General features: G+C 30.8%; 1 protein-coding gene across 1 annotated transcript in view; it reads right to left on the bottom strand.

Annotated features, from left to right (window-relative positions):
- Smp_129790 (putative synaptotagmin) overlaps positions 1-22,050 on the bottom strand; it is a gene marked incomplete at both ends in the record, with an annotated part of 44,514 nt that overhangs the window by 5,085 nt on the left and 17,379 nt on the right. The window contains 2 exons of the mRNA XM_018790001.1: positions 13,657-13,716; positions 17,467-17,667. Coding sequence (XP_018655388.1) covers positions 13,657-13,716; positions 17,467-17,667 — 261 coding nt within the window. The remainder of the gene's footprint in view (positions 1-13,656; positions 13,717-17,466; positions 17,668-22,050) is intronic.

Raw genomic sequence — 22,050 nt, 5'->3', positions numbered from 1 at the left:
TTCATAGAAGTGATAAGTAATAATTTTAAAAAGTAAATTTTATCTCGGTTTCAAAGTATGTTTTCGTTGCAATGTTGGATGTCATATACATGTGGAATTTCGCGAAACGATGTTCTTTCAGTAGGAATGCTCAATCCTGATAGCTAGATTTTACTCTGAGCTTTCAGAACCCCTTACAATATACTTGTTGTTTGTAATTTTCTATGAAGTCCTGTATTCGGTTTCGTGATATTTTTGACTGTGGCGTGATGTCGCATTTTTAGTATCACTTCAATACATTTACAGCCTTTTATATTGATTGACCATTCAGTAGTAATCAATATGATGTTTGTATAGCTCTTGGTACTGAAAGAATTCCGGAGATCAAGTTTCTTGAATAACTTGGTATTAACGTGTTTACAAGTGATGCTGCCTGATATGTGTGAGAATTCCAAAAGAATCTTCAGCCTCTTCAAAATTACGGACACTCCTTACAAACGAATATCAACAAGCCCTAAATTCAGGCTCAACACATTTTTATTGACTAGCTGAAGTCGCTTACAATTTACTTATTACTCGAACGTACTATAATCTATCAGAAACCAGTTATTTATACCTTCAGTAAATTGTCAAAAGAAAGAAAACTTTTGTATAGTAATAATGAAGTTAAATTATAATCTTTTTAGTTGATAATATGTTATGGAAGTATTATTTATTGTCTTGAGATAATAGATTTTATTATTGCAAAGTATACATGGTTGCTCACCCAAGATATATTGCGCGGAACTCTATTAATGTTTCGAGATGGTGGAGAAGATTTGTAGCTCAGGTGGGTGATTTTGATGTTGGTTTCTCTGAGCTGGATGGTCGGGTCCCGAAGTTTGTGCTGATGATGTCATTCAGAAGGACGGTGAAAGCTCCACGACCCAACCATCCAGAGAACAAACCAACATCAAAATGTTTCAAGATTTTTACAGGTAAGTCTTAGCAATGTTACTGTTATATCCGAAGAAAATAGAGCATGGGTAACTTCCAGTAACTATTTATAGACTTTTATTATATATATATATATATATATATATATATAAGCTTAGACATAAACTTATTTCATGGAGTTAACATCAAAGCCTACCTCCAAGCTTTAACTATTCATTCTTACTGTGTCTGCTTGTAGGTTGGTGCCTCAAACAAATTTTCCCAGGACGTTTCGTATCTGGGTTGTTTTACTGCAATGATTGTACGATGGGATAAGCTTAAGTGTATGATTTGAGGTTAACAGAGGAGTTATGTTTCATCATTGCCGTCGTTCATGATGATAACGGTCATCAAAATGCATATTTGGCCTTTGAATTACGTTTTCAAACAGAAATTTTACAGTTTTATCCTATACTTTATAGATGTTAAGGTCAAAAGTAATGTGAACATCGATGAAGATGGAATACCTGGAGCCATAAATTTCCTTCTATAACAAGATGATTAAATTAAGAAGTCTCTTACAGGAATATCAAGAATTCTTATGAATATCTTGATAGTGATATGAATTAAAAACGTAGGAACTAAAGTAACTAAACTGCTTATTAATTAACACTGCACCCGAAAAGACTGACAGTATGTTATAATTTCTTAAATTATAGACACTTGAAATAATGTGAGTATTCACTAGGACAAATGCGATTTCATATTTTGATTCATGCCAATTACTATTCAATTTAAATAGTCATAAATATTAAAGTCAGAAGATTAACGATTCTGAAATATTGTTACAGTTTGAAAGTTAAAAAAAGTTGAAACTCACTCTGTCTTGTACAGAAACTCTCTGAGACAATTATCACTCTCGTACTCTGTCCAGGAATCGCTTTTGTGCTTAAACTTGTGTACCAAAGAATAGTTTAATAGCGAAATCGGATAGAAACTATCCCATAGCTGTGGATTCAGCAGAAATCCTACACCTATAAAAAGTAATCATAACGTACATACAACTAGGTGAAAAATATTTCGAAAATACTTTCAAATACGTAGGGCTAAATAAAGAGAATCCTTATGAAGTTATCAGCAGAGTTTATTGAAAAAGTAAAATGGTTCTGTTGAGAATTTTGCGTGTAATCTGAGCATGAAGAGGAAAATGCTCCGCACATTCAGGGAGTTGTTCTGATGTTGTCCAAAGAAGCATGTAAAACACATAAAAAATGGGAGTCTCATGGATCCAGAATCGTAAAAGAATTCATCAAAACCATGAAGGATGGAATAACAATGAATGTTATCCAGTGTTATGCACCCATCAATGATGGCAACGACGACGATAAAGATCAGTTTCACAAGAGGCTGCAATCAATCATAGTAAAGTGCTGAGGAAAGGATCTCACCATCATGATGGGAGACCTGAACTAGCTGAGAGTAAATGAAAAATTCCCAAGAAAAAAAACGATGCAACTGTGAATTAGCAACATTGTGTAGAATTAAGTTGAGATTTGTGAATATGTCCATCACTTCTTAGAGTTATGTTTGACTGTTAAAGATCTTCCATCAAAGAACTTTCTCCCAGTAATATACAAATATGACCACAAATCGAATGTTTTTTTTTCCAGAAATAAATACCAAGAGAGGCAATACACACATTTCTACACAGATCTAACATGAATAAATTTATGCTAACTACTTTAGAAAAAAAAGAGTTAAGCCAAATGAATTTCACTTAATGATAAAGTATATTTTTGAATAATTAAGTATATATATGTTTCAAAACAGTTTCACTGTGTGGGGCGGAAACTTGAAGAACTACGAAAGCCATCATCCAGAACATAGAAATGTTTAATGACAGTTGTCTACGAAAAACACTTCGGATCCATTGGCCAGACACTATCAGCAACAACCTACTGTGGGAGAGAACAAGTCAAATTTCAGCGGAGGAAGAAATGAGGAAGAAGCGTTGGAAGTAGATAGGACACACATTGAGGAAATCACCAAACTGCGTCTCAAGACAAGCCCTCACATGGAATCCTGAAGGCCAATTGAGAAGAGGAAGACCAAAGAACACATTACGTCGAGAAATGGAGACAGATATGAGAAGAATGAACAAAAACTGGATAGAACTAGAAAGGAAAACCCAGGACTGAGTGTGTTGGAGAATGTTGGTCGGCAGCCTATGCTTAATTGGGGGCAACAGGCGTAAGTACATAAGTAAATAAGATATGAATGTAGTGCTTATAGAAATTATTTAAAATTCTCTCTATCCAGAATTTCAACATTTTCCCAGACACGGACTCCCACAATCAACCCGAGAAATGTCAATATTGTCATGAACATCCATATAATGAAAACAAAGAAACCACTTAATATTCATTACCTATCTGTATTAAACATTGTAGCCGATATATCAACTAGACGTCACACAATATAACGAAGAATGTTTCTTAATTAAAACGCAATCAAATTCTTGGAACCATCAACAAAAATAAACAGTAGATAAATGTTTAGTAAATCCAAAAGAATATTCACTATCCAAAAACGAATAGTATATCCTTTCAAAAATAATGAAATCAATTTTATAATTTACTTGACACATAATCAATATCATCTTATAATGATATACTTACGTATTAAAACAATTGCTCATAGATACAAAGACTAAGAATTCAACATAATCCCAAATAGAAAATTTTACTATTTTATTATTCATTAAAGAAGAAAATTTTTTTTTAAAAAATATGGCGAATACTTAAGGAAGAAATAATTAAATGTTACATTATCTTAAGAGTGATAATACTTAAGGGATTATAGTAATTATCTATTTCATAGACTTCCGGATATTTGTGTTAAGGCTCTTTTTCTTTTCTTTTTTTTTAAACTTCTCTATTTATTTCAACTCAAGACAAAAGTCTAGGCATATGAAGATGAACATATATATAATCATTGATCATAACGAGTATTTTTATTATTCAAGTAAATAACTCATTATTTTATTATTTCCAGAAGGGGGTTTTGTGGATATTATAGAAATTTTAATTGTTGAGATCATGATTCGTGGATGAGCACTGCTGAGAAGTCCCATAATAGTCTAGTGAACAGAACACTAGTTGGGGACGATCGAATTTATTTAAGCACAACTTACAAACTATCTTGCTAAGATCCGATAACCATACAGCAAATAGTTAATTTGCAAAATAACAATCAATTGTCTCAATCTTCACTGTTCCTTCGGTAAATATCAATCCATCTTCTCTTAATTCATTGTTTGTACACTTTCCTACCAATTGCGCTTCATTTCAGTTCTTTCCTTATCGGTTTTCTGCCGAAATACATTATATGTCTAACCATCACCATATACTACTTATATGGATATAAGTAGACCACACGACAATAGGACGAAGCGGCCGTCCAGTGCTTCCAGGTTTCTCATGGTGGTCTAGCTTTAATTGATTCATGATCCCAACTATTAAAATTTTATTATTTCTCTTGAAATTATTGTATTATATAATAGTAATTTTAACCACATTATTAGACAGATTAAAACAAATTAATAGAAAATGACAATTAGAATATAAGAAATGATCAGTTCAATCTCTAATAGATTGTTCTAATCAGTCAAAAACATAATAATTCGATTTTTAAAGAAAAAGAAAAGAGCTAGATAGATGATAGAATGATACAAATCATTATCCGATTTCAGGAGTTTAAGGAGGAAAATTTAAAAAAAAATAGGAGAATTTTAAGGTCAATATTTTTTGTTGCTAGAGAATTGATAAAAAAAAAAGAATTTGATTTACAATATTAATAAGAAAAGGAACAATTGATTATGGCAATGGTGGAAACATTTTCGATCACAGTTGAATATAGTACCTTATGTACATCAGGAAATGTATTCCAACAGATATATATATTGAAGCATAGTTATTAAGTCTAAATAGAAGTATTTCTTTTAAGCCCATACATTTTAACCGAGTACATTGAAATCGGTTTTGTATTTAACGTAGAAAGTTATAAATGAAGTTTTGAACATGTTAACCTTTTTTCAACATCTAGTTGAGTTATAGTTGGTTATAGATACACCGTATTTATAATTCCATCTTTTTTAGTTATTAGAGAAAAACATCAATAACTTTTATCAAGACAGTAGATATTCCCTTAAGACAAACAGCTGAATAAATCTGTTTGAATGTTCATGGATCTAAATTGATTCATAATCAGTATCTATACTGGTTAATAAAAGAATCATGAAGCCGTTTATTATCCCTAACAGTTTCGTTTAAAATTGAAGAACATTTACAAATTGATACCTTCTGTCTATGGAATTATCATTATGTTTGAATAAGTTTCTATACTTAGAAACTAGGTAATTGAGTGGAAATTTCACTTAGATACACTAATAAACTGGTACATTTATTTATTGATTTTAGTTACTGAGTAAAAGTTTTTAAAACTCTAATGATCTGTCTCATTTATTTGGTATTCTTAACTTAATAGTAAGATATTTAGTTTGTACTCAAGTCGATAAAAAATCACAAGTGATTTGTAGTTTACTGTAGCGGATTTGTAGAAATCGTTAAATCTGGCAGATTATATTCATTATGTAATCTATAAATTTCTAAGTACTTATCAAATTTCTTTAATGTACAATCAATTACACAAAAAATATTCTTTGTTTTACCACTATTTATAAAGTTAAATGTTTCACTGGTCTTTTTTTTAAATATTGGATCAAGTTTAAAGTAATCAAAATAGATAACCTTTCAGTAAATTCAAATAACCTTCTAAGATAATCGATTGTTCAAAAAGTTATAAGTATGAAAAATTATTGAGTTTTCCTATTTAATAATAGGCAATCATTGTTTAAGATTTTGACAGCAACTAGCTTCAACTGAATCAATTATCATGAAAGTAAAGCTGAATAACCAATTATCTATCAACTATTCACTTGATCGTCAATTATTCCTGAAAAAACAGACGATCCGATGTGTTTTTTTCCAAAAAAATTGTCTATTCATTATTTCAAATTATAAAAAGAACCAAATGCACGAAATTCTTTATATTTGTTTCCCGTTTGAAATTACCAATTATATGAAAATGCTTTTGAAAGCCCTGTTAAGATTAGGTGAAATAGGTTTGTTTTCAGGTTGAAATTGAATATTGAAGTCCATTAGTTCACAACTTCTATTTCACTTGACTCACCATATATATGTTCACCACTAAGGATGAAAAGTCAGCAAATATACAAGAATAACACCATCTTGTCAAACACATCGGCGGTCTGCTTGAGAATCTCCAATACCTGTTCCTACCTTCTAGATATTTTAACAAGTTATCTGGTTTTGTTTGTTTGAACACATCATTACATCTGTTAATCAGCTAACCTATTCAGGCGCGTTTATGAAAAGTTGACGATCTATTGCTGTACAGGTTACAAGAAAGTAAAGAAACATTGTGGTAACTAGTAATAGGCATTGCAAAGAATAAACTTTATTCGGATATCGATTCCTGAACTGTTAAAATCTGACTGGCGACCACTAGATATTGTACGTCAAACTCAATCAGAAAATAAGAAGAGGAAACTTATCGTAATATTTTGTGCTGAGAATTCTATATTGTACCAAAAATATAATATTGAATAAGGCTAATTAATAATAATAATAATAAGTCGTCATATAGGTAAAATAATATAGCCTAGGTAGTACAGAGTTTGTTCTCTGTTTGAGTTTTAACTAAATCAATAAACAGTTTATTGGTGATAAACATTGTCATAGAAATATGGCTTGTCACTAGTCAAAAAGAACATCTTATATCATAACCAATACAAGCTGAACAAATTTTTTCATCGATTAAAATTTTCTGATTTTCTTTTCTCATAGAAAAAAACTAATCGTACAGTACAGTGGGATTTTATGGTCAGATGAAATTAAGTACTGTTGTCGTAAATAATAATAACCAATTCTGCATATTTAAAACAATTAGTCCCGTTTGATAAATTTCGATAGTGTAATAAGAAGACGAAGATTATCAGAATTATGTGATATATTAGCGTAATACATTTCGAACAATCTAATCACACATAATATACTTGTTAAGAACATTTATATATAAAAATATAAAAGGTCAACTAGACTGAGATCAGATTGTTCGAAATGTATTGCGCTAATATATATCACATAGTTCTGATTCTGCATATATATTTTCTTTACATTACACATAAGTGAGAAAATCAAAATAAGGTCAAAACGTACCTATCATGTTAATTACCGTCCTTAACAATTAATGTTTTATATTTTAAAAAATGTTCTTACCATCCAATACTAAACAAAAAAGAACTCTATTTCAATTTCATCTATATTATCGATTAAGTGCCCTGAGGCGAGACTAATAGGTCCTGGGTTCGAATCTCGCTCGCAAGGCGGGATCGTGGATGTGCACTGCTGAGGAGTCCCATAATAAAACGAAACGGTCGTCCAGTGCTTCCGGGTTTTCCATGGTGGTCTCGCTTTAATTGACTCATGATTTCAATCATGAAAATACTGAAATCTCCACAAAACCCCTTCTGATAAACTTATTATTAAATCTATTCTTTAATTGTTCTACATTATCAAAATTCAATGTACGTGACTTGAAACTATTTATTTATTAATCTATCAATTAAACTATTTCATTTAACAGAAATCATTCAGATAAACTGTAGAGTAAATTATTGTTTTCTTTTTTTTCTCCGCGTAGCTTTTCATTGAACATTATTGTATTAATAGAGTGATCAGATAAACAATTATTACCCACAATTAAATTATAAACAGATAAACAAACAAACAACAACAACATAACTTTGTTGATGTTTATTTCCATTTTATTTTATGAAATGAGCATTGAGAATTATGGATGTTATCTGTATGTTTAGTACAATCATGAATGGTTGAACATTTCAGATAAAAACGGAAATATATACAAAGCGAAAATTCGAAAAAAAAATCTTTTTTTTAAATAAGTAAATTAGGCATATGTGAACATTGGTAATTGATACAACAACTTAATTTCTCTTTTGTTTATAATGCATGCGAATTAAGGCTATATCGAGGCAATACACACAGTATGCACATAGGGCCAATAAGAGATTGATCAATTGCAGTCCTAAACATCAATGGGAAGATTCAAACAAATAATACTAAGTGAATTTAATCTCTGATAGTTTATATGAGTGTGATGTATTGAAATAATAAATTAATATGTTTCTAAAGTGTCTAATTCATTGGTCAGTATATATGACTTTCGAAATTTGAATCTAACAGCCATTTACGTTTAAAACAACTTTTGAATCATGCTTACTTACTTATGCCTGTTACTCTACAAAGAGGAGCATAGGCTGCCCACCAGCATTCTCCATCCAACCCAGTCCCAAGCAATCCTTTCCAATTCTTTCCAGTTTACAGTCATCCTATCCATATCTGCTTCTATTTCCCGACGTAATGTGTTCTTTGGCCTTCCTCTTTTTCGCTTCCCTTCAAGATTCCAAGTTAGGGCTTTCCTAGTGATTTCCTCAATGTATCTTCTATCCACTTCCAACGTCTTTTCCTAATTTCCTCTTCAGCTGGAAGCTGGTTTGTCCTCTCCAATAAAACGCTGTTCCCGATAGTATCCGGTTAGTGAATGTTGAGTATTTTGCGTAAACAACTGTTTATAAATACTTCTACCTTCTTGATGATGGATGTAGTAGTTCTCCACGTTTCAGCTCCACACAGTAGGACTGTCTTGATATTCGTATTGAAGATTCTGACTTTGAAATTAGTTGAGAGTTGTTTTGAGTTCCATATGTTCTTCAATTGTAGAAATGCTGTCCTTGCTTTGCCAATCCTCGCCTTTACATCTGCATCCGATCCTCCTTGTTTATCAATGGTGCTTCCCAGGTACGTGAATGTTTCCACATCTTCCAGAGTTTCACCATCAAGTGTGATTTGGTTGGTATTTTTCGTGTTGTATTTGAGAATCTTGCTTTTTGCTTTGTGTATGTTGAGGCCTATTGATGCAGAGGATGCTGCTAAATTAGTTGTCTTCGTTTGTATTTGTTCGTGTGTATGAGATAGGAGGGCTAGGTCATCTGTGAAGTCCGAATCCTGCTTATTTTGTGTTAAATATGTTATGTATAATCAGGTTATTTTTGGTATATGAAACGATATACATTTCACCGACTACTTACTTTACATTTTGATATTTCATTAGGAAATAGAGTTAATAATTTAGATATTTTTATTAAACATCTATTGACTACATTAATCATATCAATTTAGTAGACTTTTAATGAACAAGAACACAGATGGGGAAAATTAATCGTATTTGTTTTACAAAATTACAGAATCACCTGATAAAGTATGAGAAGCATACACTGAATAATTTATCTACAACTTTCCATCACTTACAATTCACATGCTTTATGATTTTTCCAGTCCAAAATTCTTTGCTATTTTCCCCTCTATTCTCTTCAACTCTTTCTCCTTAGCTTTTCGTTGCCAGATTTTTCACTTCCGACTGACTGACTAGATAATTCACACAGTTTATGTTTATATGACTTTAATCAGAGGACAGTTTGAATTCAGTAAATCACTTAGAGTAGTAGATGATAGTTGATAAAAACCATCAAGAAAAAATTTACATAAGTCTTGTATCGACTAATAACAACAGCAGATTAGGACGGTCGAACTTCGCTTATATATGGGCGCCCTAATTTCCTGATGAAATAAGCTCATTGAGCCCAAACAGCTTAGGCTATATGAATTATCTTCACTTACATATGTGGCTTTATGTAATAACGCTCAATAACGTCTGTTGAATTTTAAGAATTTCTATTATAAAAGAAAATATAGTCTGACTACGAAATGTTTTATATTCAACCAAAAATATTAATGTATGTATTTCTTACTCCCTAAGAAAACAATAAAAAGTCGTTTAACAAAACTTTCATCATCAAGTATCCTCCAGGGAATCTTTTTACCATGAACTAGAAAGTATTTTTATTATGTTTATATGTATTATAGCAGTTTCAAATTTATGTGCTTAGACAAAATGTGAAACATTCTTATTGCTACAAAAAAGAAAACCAAACGATCACTGAAAGATTTAATATCTCTTTACTTATCCATATCTTAACTAATTATCCTCTGTTCAACTATTTGAAGAAACAAAATATTGAATACACTTTGTAAATATTATTTCGATGATGAAGAATAAACGTAACCAGAAGATATATTTTGAGACATATCTGAAGAAGTGGCTTACACTGAATCACGAAACGTCAGAAAATCTAATTTTTCCACTCATTGGGATATTACAAATATATTATTTATTTAAAAACACTTCCAAAAGACTGAAAGATTTATTTGTTAAGGATAACTTTAATCTTAAACTTTCTTAGGTGGATAACCATTAAAAAAAATTAATGACCTTTAGTATTTGGCTCAGTTATTAGGTGGTAATGAGATTAGTTAAAGACTTGATAATTTTCTGTATGATTCAATATAGAATTATTTACAGAGGCATGATTTATTCATAGCTTGAAAAAGTTAGCTATTCATTGATTTATAGCCTTCAATAATCTGGATAATGTCAGTCTGTGATTAATATCATTATTTAATACATTCAAAATAAACAACAAAGTAGTTAATAGGAGGATTTTTCACACTTATTCATAAAAGAATAAAATATTTCTTATTTGAGTTTTGTACACAAAGTTTCTGTTGTGAATTTATGCCCGGCATTTTATCTCATGATTTACCCACCAATCGTAATACGACTTATTCAATCTTAGCACTATGCTAAACCAATGACATTCGACCTGTATGAACGTCTTTATTGGCCATTTGTCTGCCTAGCCCGTCCAGTTGAGTCCAGAACACCAATTATAGCTTCTGTTATGCGAATCATTTATTTCAGGCATACTTGATTTATGTACCAGCCAAACAGACCGCAATAACATTTATACACATTAAGGTCTAAAAGTGGCTGTGAACGTGGGAGATAGTGATTAATAAACGGAATATAATATTGAAACAGTAAATCGTATAATAATAATGTATAGATGGAAATGAAGCTTATAATAAGATGAATATAGATACATACAATCTGATCATTGAATAGTTATACAATAAGAATATATATATATATATATATATATATATATATATATAGAATAATAGTCCATTGATAGATCCTGGAAGTTACCCGTACTTTAATCCTCACTAGGACGTAACAGTTCCCCTTTATTTCATGAAAAGATATACATACTATTGTTGACTAGATTATAGTAATTCATTACCATTAATCATAATAAATCTTCATAAAAAGTTTAAATCAACTACTAGGGAAAATAAATTTATAGAATTATATTTATTAAAACAACTTTAAGTTAGAGATGAACCCAGTTTATTTTTACGATCATAAATTTTACTCAAAAAATAAATAAATCAAAATGGCATAAAATATGATCTTTTTTTCTTAAAGTAAAACTATGAATAGAATGGTATAAATTACTATAACATAAATCAAATCAAATTTATTTGAAAAACAAAAAAAAAACACAGAAACAAGTGGAAACATCCATAAATCTATCACTTTCCTCACTTACCTTTTAAGTTATACCATATTATTTGTTAGAAAATAAATCCCATGGAAGAATGATTACATAATCCTATGACTGAATAATCTCCCCTCTCTCTCTCTCCCTATATATATATATATATATTGACACTAATGATAAGTGAGTAACTAAAGAGGAAATAGTCATTCTAAGAAACTTGGGTAAAAAATCATTGGATTTTCTTTGATTTCTATGGCTCTGAAAAAATGAACTCCATTTAATTTATTTATGTACCCTTTACGTGTTTGATTATTATGAATAAGTGAGTAAGTTTCATAAAATTTGTGATAAACGTATATATTACAATAAAATGTGTTATATTGCATGATCAAACCTCATTTAAGTAATTTCAACTAAATATATTTATGATTCTCGTATGGTATATTTAAAGTCCACTTTAATAAAAGGAAATAACTCAATGAGTTTATGATACAAGGTAGTCTATTGAATATTACTTGTAAATAATTTTTTTCATTTACTAAATATGTAACGAAGGTTGAATATTATCTAGATGCATGGTTGCCTACTTTCTGAAGATCTTTCATTTCATTTAAAAGAAGAAATTAGGAAACTTACCAAATAATATCTCGTAGACATGAATAATTCAATTTAAGATGAAGTGTTTGTTTTGTGAAATTTCCGTCTTAGATAAATTTTGATTGAATTAGCGTAACCGTCATATTATGTAAGTAATTATCATATAAAAATTCAGTGATTAAGTGAGTACAGTTGTCAATAAAACAAAACTGCAAGTTGAAAAACAAGCATTCAGATACAAGACATCACCTACAAATTAAAGTATTATCAGTATGGGGTTATGGAGATTACTAAGTTTTTGATTGACATCGTTAATCGATTGATGTTAAACCACCATTGAAAACTTGGAAGCACTTAACATACGTTTCGTCCTAGTATTGGACTCCTCAGCAGTATGCATCCACGATCCATGTCAGGTAGACACTGTGGTGTGGGTTGTTTACATCCACATAAATAATATATGACGATGGTCAGGCAGAGAATGTATTTCAACGGAAGGTCGATAAACAAAGAATGGAGATGAAACGCGATTGGTACGACAATTCATGAACAATAATAATAATAATGGGAGACGATGGACTGATATTTGCAGCGGAAACGGTCAAGATTGAGAAAATTGGTTGATAGTTTGCAAATTAATATTTACAATATGGTTCTCATATTTTACTCAGATATTATGTATTTTGTGCTGAAATACATTCGATTGTCTGACCCGTGTTCTGTTCACTACAATATGAGTTTCTATCTCAGATAATAAAAGATGGTCGCACAATTTCGTGGATTGGTTGAAGTTAGACATTAACACTGTTGGATACTGGCTCATTTGTCTAGAGCTTAAGTGTTTTAATGTGAGACTGAAGGTCCTGGGTTTGAATCCCGTGAGTGGGGTCGTGGGTGTGCACTGATACGGAGCTGCATACTAGGACGGAATGGCCGTCCAGTGCTTCCAAGCTTTCAATGGTGGTCTAACATAAAACTATTCATGATCTCAATTAAAATAATATCCTAATATATAGTTAAATTAATAAGAGATTAGTCCAAACTATAAAATAAAACACTAAACTGAATTAACCAACGAAATTTATGAAGTAATTCGAAGAAATTTAAATGAAAAACAAAAAAAATTAGTTAAGTGCTCTGGCACGAGACTGATTGGTCCTAGGTTCGAATCTCGCTAGGCGGGATTGTGAATGCGCACTACTGATGAGTCCCACAATAGGACGAAACGATCGTCCAGTGCTTGCAGGTTTTCCATGGTGGTTTAGCTTCAATTGACTCATGATCTCAACTATAAAAAAATTACTGAAATCTCCACAAAACCCCCTTCTGATAATGTAGTGATAGTTCTTGAATAAAAATGAAAATATTTCATAAATTATTTCATGGAATGTGAAAAACTGTAAAATTTTACAAAACAGTATAAAAATAAAAAATTAATAATAATATAAACTTACGGGAAAAATAAAATGGAGTTTGTTTTTCAATATTTATTATGCCAAAATTATTTAATATTTTCAATTTTTCTTGAAGTAATTGCATACGTTTACGAATATCCCGAGGCATTTTATGTCTGTATAATTTCAACAGAGTACGAATAGTACCTGTTTAAAAATAACAAAAATAGAAACAAACAATGATTATTCTAATATTGTAAGCAAAGATAGATAGTGGCTAGCAGTGGAATCCAGGACTTGCGTTTCGTTCTATTTGGGACTCGTCAGCTGGATATACCTGCATCTCAGAGTTGATGCTCAATAGTTATGCAGAATCTATAAATTTCTATTTTTATATCTAATAAAGTCTACACTTTGTGGCTACAACATTTAGTTGTATGTTATACTGGTCTATTTATAAATTAGATACATATTTATGTTTGTTTTTGTATTGTTTTTAAACGACTGGCTTGAAACACTTCGAGTATGCCAGAAACATTCATTATTATGACAGATTTCATTCAAGATCTTTATTCATTCTCTATAAGCAGTTATGATCAACGATTATCATTTATATACAGTAATATACATTAACTTTATTGTTTTTTAATAAGTTAACCAAAACAATATTTTGTACCGTATTTTTATAGATTGGTACCACAGATAATTAGCTCAAGTGTTTCTCGATTGACAATACGAAAACGTTTTTGCTTATGAACGTTCGATATATATCTTATTGTTATAGAGCTATAGTAAACAAGTTACAATAAATGTTTATACCAACAATTAGTTGAAATACTTAATATTTCATTGAGTCAGGGATATGATTCTCAAAGGAAAATAAAGAAGTTATATCTATGAATGTGTATGAGTTATAAAGCCATATATGCAGTAAAGGATCTGGAGACTTGAATATGAGAATCTGAGAATAAAAACGGTGTTGAAAATTTATTTTTAAATCCTTAGATAAACTCCAAGAGTTTTGAGAATAGATCAGCAATAGCACCATGTCTAATAAAGACAAATAGAAAATTACTTTCATTCCAAACAAGATTCTTTCGTATTATTTTTTCGCTTATAAAAAGTAGAGGAATAGACGTACTCATGAATAAGTAGGCGAATCTTAACAATCTGAATGGGATATAGTTAAACATACTACGGCAGCTGTTGATAAATGAATAAAAAAATTGTTTTTAATATTTAGCCCATTTAATCCACCATTAACAGTGATATGAATAATAACGGACATTCTATTGGTTAAGTCATTTATTATGCTTTGAGTTATCACTAATTACTACTTCTTAACATATTACGAATAAAATCAACATGTTTCCTGATAGTACATACTAAGATAAGTTTAACTTTATTCTCGTGTACTTTCATTTTTATGAGTAATAAGATGTTTATTATTATCCCACTAGTAACTTAAAGCTTCACATACTTATTGAACCTTAATAGTAACATAACACATAAACATATAGCCCGACTTAACTCATTCGGAACACAATTGACATTAAATGGTTTGTTAATCACAACACTTTAACATGAATGGACAACTTGTTAGTAAAGAATTATTTTGAATTTAGTTATCTTTCATAAGGTTGATAGTGATTATTACCTAATAATAACTCGGATCAGATTGTCGGGTGAAACTTCAGTATCAGTGTTTATTTTCAATATCTAAGATTACTTTAATTAGATTATAACATCAAATATCAAACTTATACTTAAGGTCCAATTTCTATCAGACAATTTGTTTAAATAGGTATCCATAACAATGTTGGACTTGATAGTTTTAAATAAATTGAGCATTCAGTAGGGAATTAATAATAACTGTATTTTTGTTTTATCCCATTGGGATAAATGTTGAAAAATGTTCATATATAAATTATTTATTCGATATTAAAACAATCACATGTAGTACAAATTTTCAATTTTGTAACTTGTGGCTAAATACATTCAATGGGATTTCAAGTAAGGAAAAAAAGTAGCATATATAATCCAACCAAATATTTCAGTGTAATGGATCTCTAAACAAGACAGTTCTCCAATGGAAATCTAGTAAGTTTCACAAACGACAGAGTATAACGGTGAATCAATATCAACAAAAAATTTAAAACTTTCTAAATGGTAACTCATTTTGATTCCAATTGTTTCACAAATTGCCCCCAAATGCCCTGGTGGGGCGAAGGTTGAGGAGAATTAGCTCTCCTTCTCGAAATGCTTTCATATGGCGACGCGTATATACCCACTGACAAAGAAGTACTACTCACTGCCTTCTCATGGCGGGGGTGTTGTTTACGAAATTGAGAGGACGAAAAGAGAATGTCCGGCGCTTTAACCGGGTTGGTGGATACGGATGATCCAACCATGGGAGTTAGAAAATCCAGATTCCAAACCATCAGTGCGAATCGGCTCCGGGATCGCGAGAAAACAAATGGCGTATGAACCTATCGTTGATCACTGTTTACCATCGGACTGCATCTCTTAACGCTGCTCCACTGCCTTGTGGATAAGACCTTCAGGTCAAAGGCTAAGGGTGTGGTCTCCTAAAAAAACCACCTGCTTCGTTATGGGAACCCGAGCAGTATCCCAGCCCTCAGATAAATCGAATAATTTATGTGGCGCATATCTATCTGGTGCCTTCTTGTACCAATATTTTTGTGCTCAAATAAATAAATAAGTTTCACAAATTGTAATGACAAATTTAGTCAGTTTACATACTTTACTCTTTGTAATATATATAAAGCTATTTTAATATATAATAATAACAATATTCGAGTTTTAAGAATTTTTAGCTTTCTGCCCATTTACTGTACCTTACTGTGATTTATTATGTCAAAAATCGTTTAAATAATAGTGTTATTCTTATTATCTTTCATAGAATTACATGTATATGAGGAAATAATGATATCAGACTACATTTCCTAAGACACATGTGCACTGATCAAATGTAGAAGTATTTATGAATGTTTAAAATACATACAACTAATTTGGAACTGTTTATGGACGAAATATGAACATGGAAACTTTGCACTAAAAGATCAACTCCAATGTTATGAAAATTAACTAACTGACGTTTCTGTAAACAGTGTTCATTATACATACTAAGAAAAAAAGATCAAATTTTTCTAATGGATCATAATAATGAGTTAATGGTTCAATCAGTTTCAATAATCACTTTATATCTATAAAATTAGCATCAAATCTCTTCAAATAATCTATGATAAAAGAACGAGATGAATTTTAAACAGAATGGTAAAACTAGTCATCGATTGAAATATTATTTACTACTACTTTTCAAAGCTGATCTTATGGAACAAACTGATGGCGGCAAAATAAATCGAATAAATCATTTCTAATGTTAAAATGATGAATGTTTGTAGCTAAGGTAGATTATTTTAGTGAAGTTTCGTATTGTAAACTGATAAATTGGGTCGATTTCAAAATGTTTGTTTATTGCCAACTGACCTGATTGACAAGCTTCTAACAATCCTCCGGTCTTTTTAGTTTTCCCTTTGATAAAGATTTCAACATTTTTCAGTTGAACGTGTATCCATGACTATCTGCATGCACTAGTATTAACTAAGATATATCTTGACGCGTGACAGCTAGTTGATATTCACTAAGGCAAAAATGAACTGGGTAGACATTTAGTCTGATAATATGTTTCTTGCAGATGAAATAATTTATTAACCACTTAAAAAAGCTATGCATAACTGTACAGTAAAAATCAAGTCAAAAGGGAATGTTAAAAAACGTCCAAACAGTGATATGACAAGAGTCAACTATAGACGATATATTTCTAGGTCGACAGAACAGTGTTAGTTATGTTCAAGCACAAACTTTCTGTGTAATGTGAATACGTTATCCACTTATGGATGAAACTAAATGATATTAACAACAATATGTACTTACCTTCAACTATTGTGGTCCCTAGATAACCATCTAAATTCACCTTCATTCTATGTTCCCATAAATATTTTGTAGCATTTTCAATTGAGTCCATTACTAAACTTGTAACTATCTCCCATTCTTGACTATCTAATAATGGTACATTGAATAACAGATCATTTTGAAGTAGTAGTTCCGTCTTTTCGTCACAATTTATAACACTCTCTGAATAAATAATAATGACTATTTTCAATGTCAATAAGATTCTAGCTAAAAACATGTAAATTAGTTTTTTTTAAAACAAATATTTCACTGATTAATGAATGACTATAAAGAATGTTGTAGATTTAGATCCGTTTAGATTCGAAAACTGTATTGAATGTCGTACGAATAGTATACATATATACATATATACATACCACAGAAACATTTGATTGGTTAATTATTCTCAGTTACTGACTGGTTCAACCATTTATTATTATTTATATTTGAATGAAAATGAATAACTGACAACAACAATTCATCATGAAAATTGTCTTGGTAACTAAAATTTATCATATTGAAAACGAAACGACGGTTAATTAGAATATATAGTTTATTTGCTTTTCTTTATCTGTTTTTTTAAGCAAAGGATATATTTGATGAATGTTATAAAAAAAAAGCAAAAAACTGAAAAGATTTCCGGATTTCTCACAATACTACTGATATGATAAAAGAAAATGATTTAAAAATCAAGATTTTGTTTTCATGGAAGAAATTTATAAGAAAAAAAATGGTAACAATAATAATAACTGAAATGACCTTAGGCATAAAAGAAAGTAATAGAAATGAAATAAATAGAAACAAATAAAAAGGAGAATAATATCTCACATGTTTGAATTTTATATTTATCCCATTGCCTAATTCTTTCCGTATTCATTTAAGCGTGATAAATGTGTTCAAGCAAACTGTCATTGATGTGATTCTACTTACAAATAGAAAAAAATGGAAATGTTGTAGTCTATTCTTGATTATTTGAAAAAAAAAGAACATACAGCAATCAAAGAAATCATAATCATACTGACAAAAGATGAACTATTGTGCTCTAACGGAAAAGAAATAATGAAGGGTCAATTAAGAAGATGAGTTAATCACGCAAGAAAACGTGCTAATCCATTGTTTGTATTCTTGACAAAATGTTTTTATTCTGTTGTTTTTTTTTAGAAATATTTTCATTTATATTTTGGATTTTAATTCGTTGATTGATCTTAGTTAGACAATCATTGTAAATCAGGAAGCATTCAAACATTTTCTAGCTTTTGTATGAGACTCCATGCTAGTGTACACCTATGACCATATTCGGGGATCGTATGTAGGACATATAGGTCTAACGGTAGCTATTTGATTTATGGGCCAATGAGTTACATAATAGAAAAATCAGCTATCCATGGCTTTCTAGTTTTCAGCGGTTGATTTGGAAATAGTACTATTTTTCTGTTTGATGGGTTCACTCGGATAGTTCGTAAACCAGATATCTTTTATTTAAAACCATATTTTTGTTGCATGAAACCAAGTAAAATGTAGTCCTATTATTGAAAAGTTTATTTAAGAGATGTGCTAAAGTGCATATATTTCCAAAATATTTCATGGCTTATTTATTTTTGAGCGAAAGAAATCTATCCGCTTTTATTTTAACATTAAAGTTAACTGATAAAACAGACGATGTTACTGAGTGATTTGTTACAATTATGAACCATTAGACTAATAATACCTTGAGAAATCACTGCCTATCATCTGGGTACTTGGTATAATCGTTTAACTTGATATTCGTCGACTAAAAGCGTGCATATTACATGATGTGTATGAGTGATAGTGTTATCTAATGAATCACGTTTATCTATAATTCGTTATGATATGTAGGGAGGTCAATTCAGTCATTAATTAGGCATAACTATCTGTTTGTTTCTACTAGTAGTTTAGCTATAAATATAGTAGATTGTTATATGCTCAGTTATCTTTTATTTCAACAAATAAACAGTGTAACTTTATTGGTAACGCTTCCTTTAAGAAACGATGAAACATTTAAATTTTGATACAAACAATCGCACTATTGTTCATCAATCGATGAAGAATGTATGAGGATCAATATTTGGATTTGATACTGAATTCCAATATCTATTTTCTTAGATGTTTATAAAGTCAACAATTTGGACAGCAGATTTTCTTTCATTTATAACGTGTTAAAAGGGAATTCCAGTTGTTATAGTAAGGAACATTTCATCCTATAAGCTGTCAAATATACAAATATCAATGTTTCGATCTCATTTTTTTGACAATCGGGTAAATGACATGTATGAAAATAACAGTGTTTATAATATACATTTGAAATACGATTAGATGACTTTCTAAGTTGTGTCAAAACGAATCTGCTGTTTTTAAAAGGCTACGGTAGTGTCATTAGTAACACAGAGCACATTGTGATGAGAGTACTTTTTTATGCTAATACTGATGAATAAATGCCTACAATTTATATATTATAAAGTGAGGATTTGTTTCACATTGATTTCTAGGGGATATTTAGTGCAATCATTATTTTTATTGATAACAAACGGTAAAACTGGGTGATAAATTAGGCGGAAAATCTGAAAGAGACTGATCACTTGCAGTCCTAAACGTCAATAGGAAGATTCAACTAAACAGTACCAAGTGAATTTGGACAATCTGATACTTTACCAAACATTTTTGAAATAAACAGAATTCAGTGAAAAAAAGTTTCTTTTCAACAAAAATCAGTGATTTAAGCTGTGCATTCTTATTGATAGTTGTATGGTAAATACATATTTATAAAAGGATAGGAAATATTGCTTTATAAAATGATTCGACATTCCAACTACCTGATAGAGTTGCGTAATAATCATGGGGTTGGAGAAGAATAGGAGGATGAAAATAATTTACGGGTCAATCTTTTCCATTCTTCTATAGACATTTATTTGACACTATCAGCAACAGCCTACTGTGGAAGAGAACAAACCAGATTCCATCCGGTGGAGCAAGAAATCAGAAAGAAGCGCTGCAAGTGGATAGGACACACATTGAGGAAAGCACCAAACTACGTCACAAGGCAAGTCCTCACAAGGAATCTTGAAGGTCAAAGGAAAAGAAGAAGACCAAGGGACAAATTACTTTGATAAATGAAGACAGAAATGAGAAGAATGAACATAAGTTGGTTAGAATTAAAAAGGAAGGCCTTGAACAGAGTGTACTGGAGAATGCTGGTCGTCGGCCTATGTTTGATTGGGGGTAACAGGCGTAAGTAAGTAAGTAAGTATAGACATTTGTTTACTATGCAACTGTAAATAGGAATGTTTAGCTAAAGTAAATGATTTAGTCGAAAAGAATAATTTACTCGTTGAAATCTATTTTTATTCAATGAAACAATGAGTTGTTTTCATTATCTGAAATATTTTAAATAAATTTACTTCTACGTTTGTGATTAGTTTATAAATTAAGATGAATATAACGTCAGAACATAATTTCAATGAGTAGAAAAATAGTATTTCTGACATTTCGCGACTTGATGTTAGTCACTTCTTCAGAGTAAATAAATAACTGAAATAAATTAACACAAGTTTAAATAGTACAAAGGAAACAATGCAGAATATTTTTAATACAATCAAAATTATGATAGGTTTGAATATGTCAATGTCAAGTTATTCTTGGTCAAGGTGAATTTGTATGACCTATCATTGTATGAATTTGTGCGTGAGAATGTGGGTATGAAAAATGTATGCATTTGTAATATGAAATAGTGAGGTTAAAATTGAATGCATGTGTGTGTAGATTGTGTGGAAAACAAATAAAACAAGAAAGCACTGAACGGCCGTTTCACCTGCCTGAGAGTACAGGCAAAATGAGCAGTGCGTGAGCAAGTTCGAACCAAACAAAGCGGAGAGCGAAACAAGGAGTGAAACTGATACAAGACTTTGAAGTTTGTCTAATAATTGGCTTGGGTTATCAGTGATATGAAAAGATGTAACAAAATAATGAGATTATCAAGACAAGATGAAAACATCTTGGCGGTAGATGGAAACCGATGCTATATGGGACAATAACTTGTTCGGGGTTCGGATTCGTTAAGTAGATGCCTTAATTGCCTTCAAGTTCCCGGAAAATGATTTTTATCACTTTTCTAACAGTTATTTCACACAATCTTACAGATAAGCTAAGCTTACATGCTCAGTGTAAGTTTAATCCTTGATAATGCTTTAGCTCTTTTACTTCCTTAATGTGTGACATAAGTTGGGAGATTCCAGCTGGATCATTTACTTTTGCCTCTGAAGATAATTTTCGGCGAGACTATAATTTATGGGCGAATCAATCAGATGTAACAGGTCTCGTACTTTGGCGCCAAATTCACTCCTCCATTCGACTAAATAGAGTTTCGACATTATAGCTGATGTCAGTTCGTGATGAAAACCCTAAATCTAATTCCTAACCTTAAATATCAACTGTAAATCACAATTCTAGTTCCCCACACTGATTTATAACCCTCATTCGGTCCTAGTTATTAGGTGGACACACTCTTAAGGTCACTTTAGCGTCACTCAAAGGCCGCCCATAAATTATCGT

Source organism: Schistosoma mansoni, chromosome W (assembly GCF_000237925.1).
Source record: "Schistosoma mansoni strain Puerto Rico chromosome W, complete genome".
In the NCBI taxonomy this organism is placed as follows: domain Eukaryota; kingdom Metazoa; phylum Platyhelminthes; class Trematoda; order Strigeidida; family Schistosomatidae; genus Schistosoma; species Schistosoma mansoni.
The sequence above is the reverse complement of the archived record's forward strand: the minus strand, read 5'-3'. Positions and strand labels throughout refer to the sequence as shown.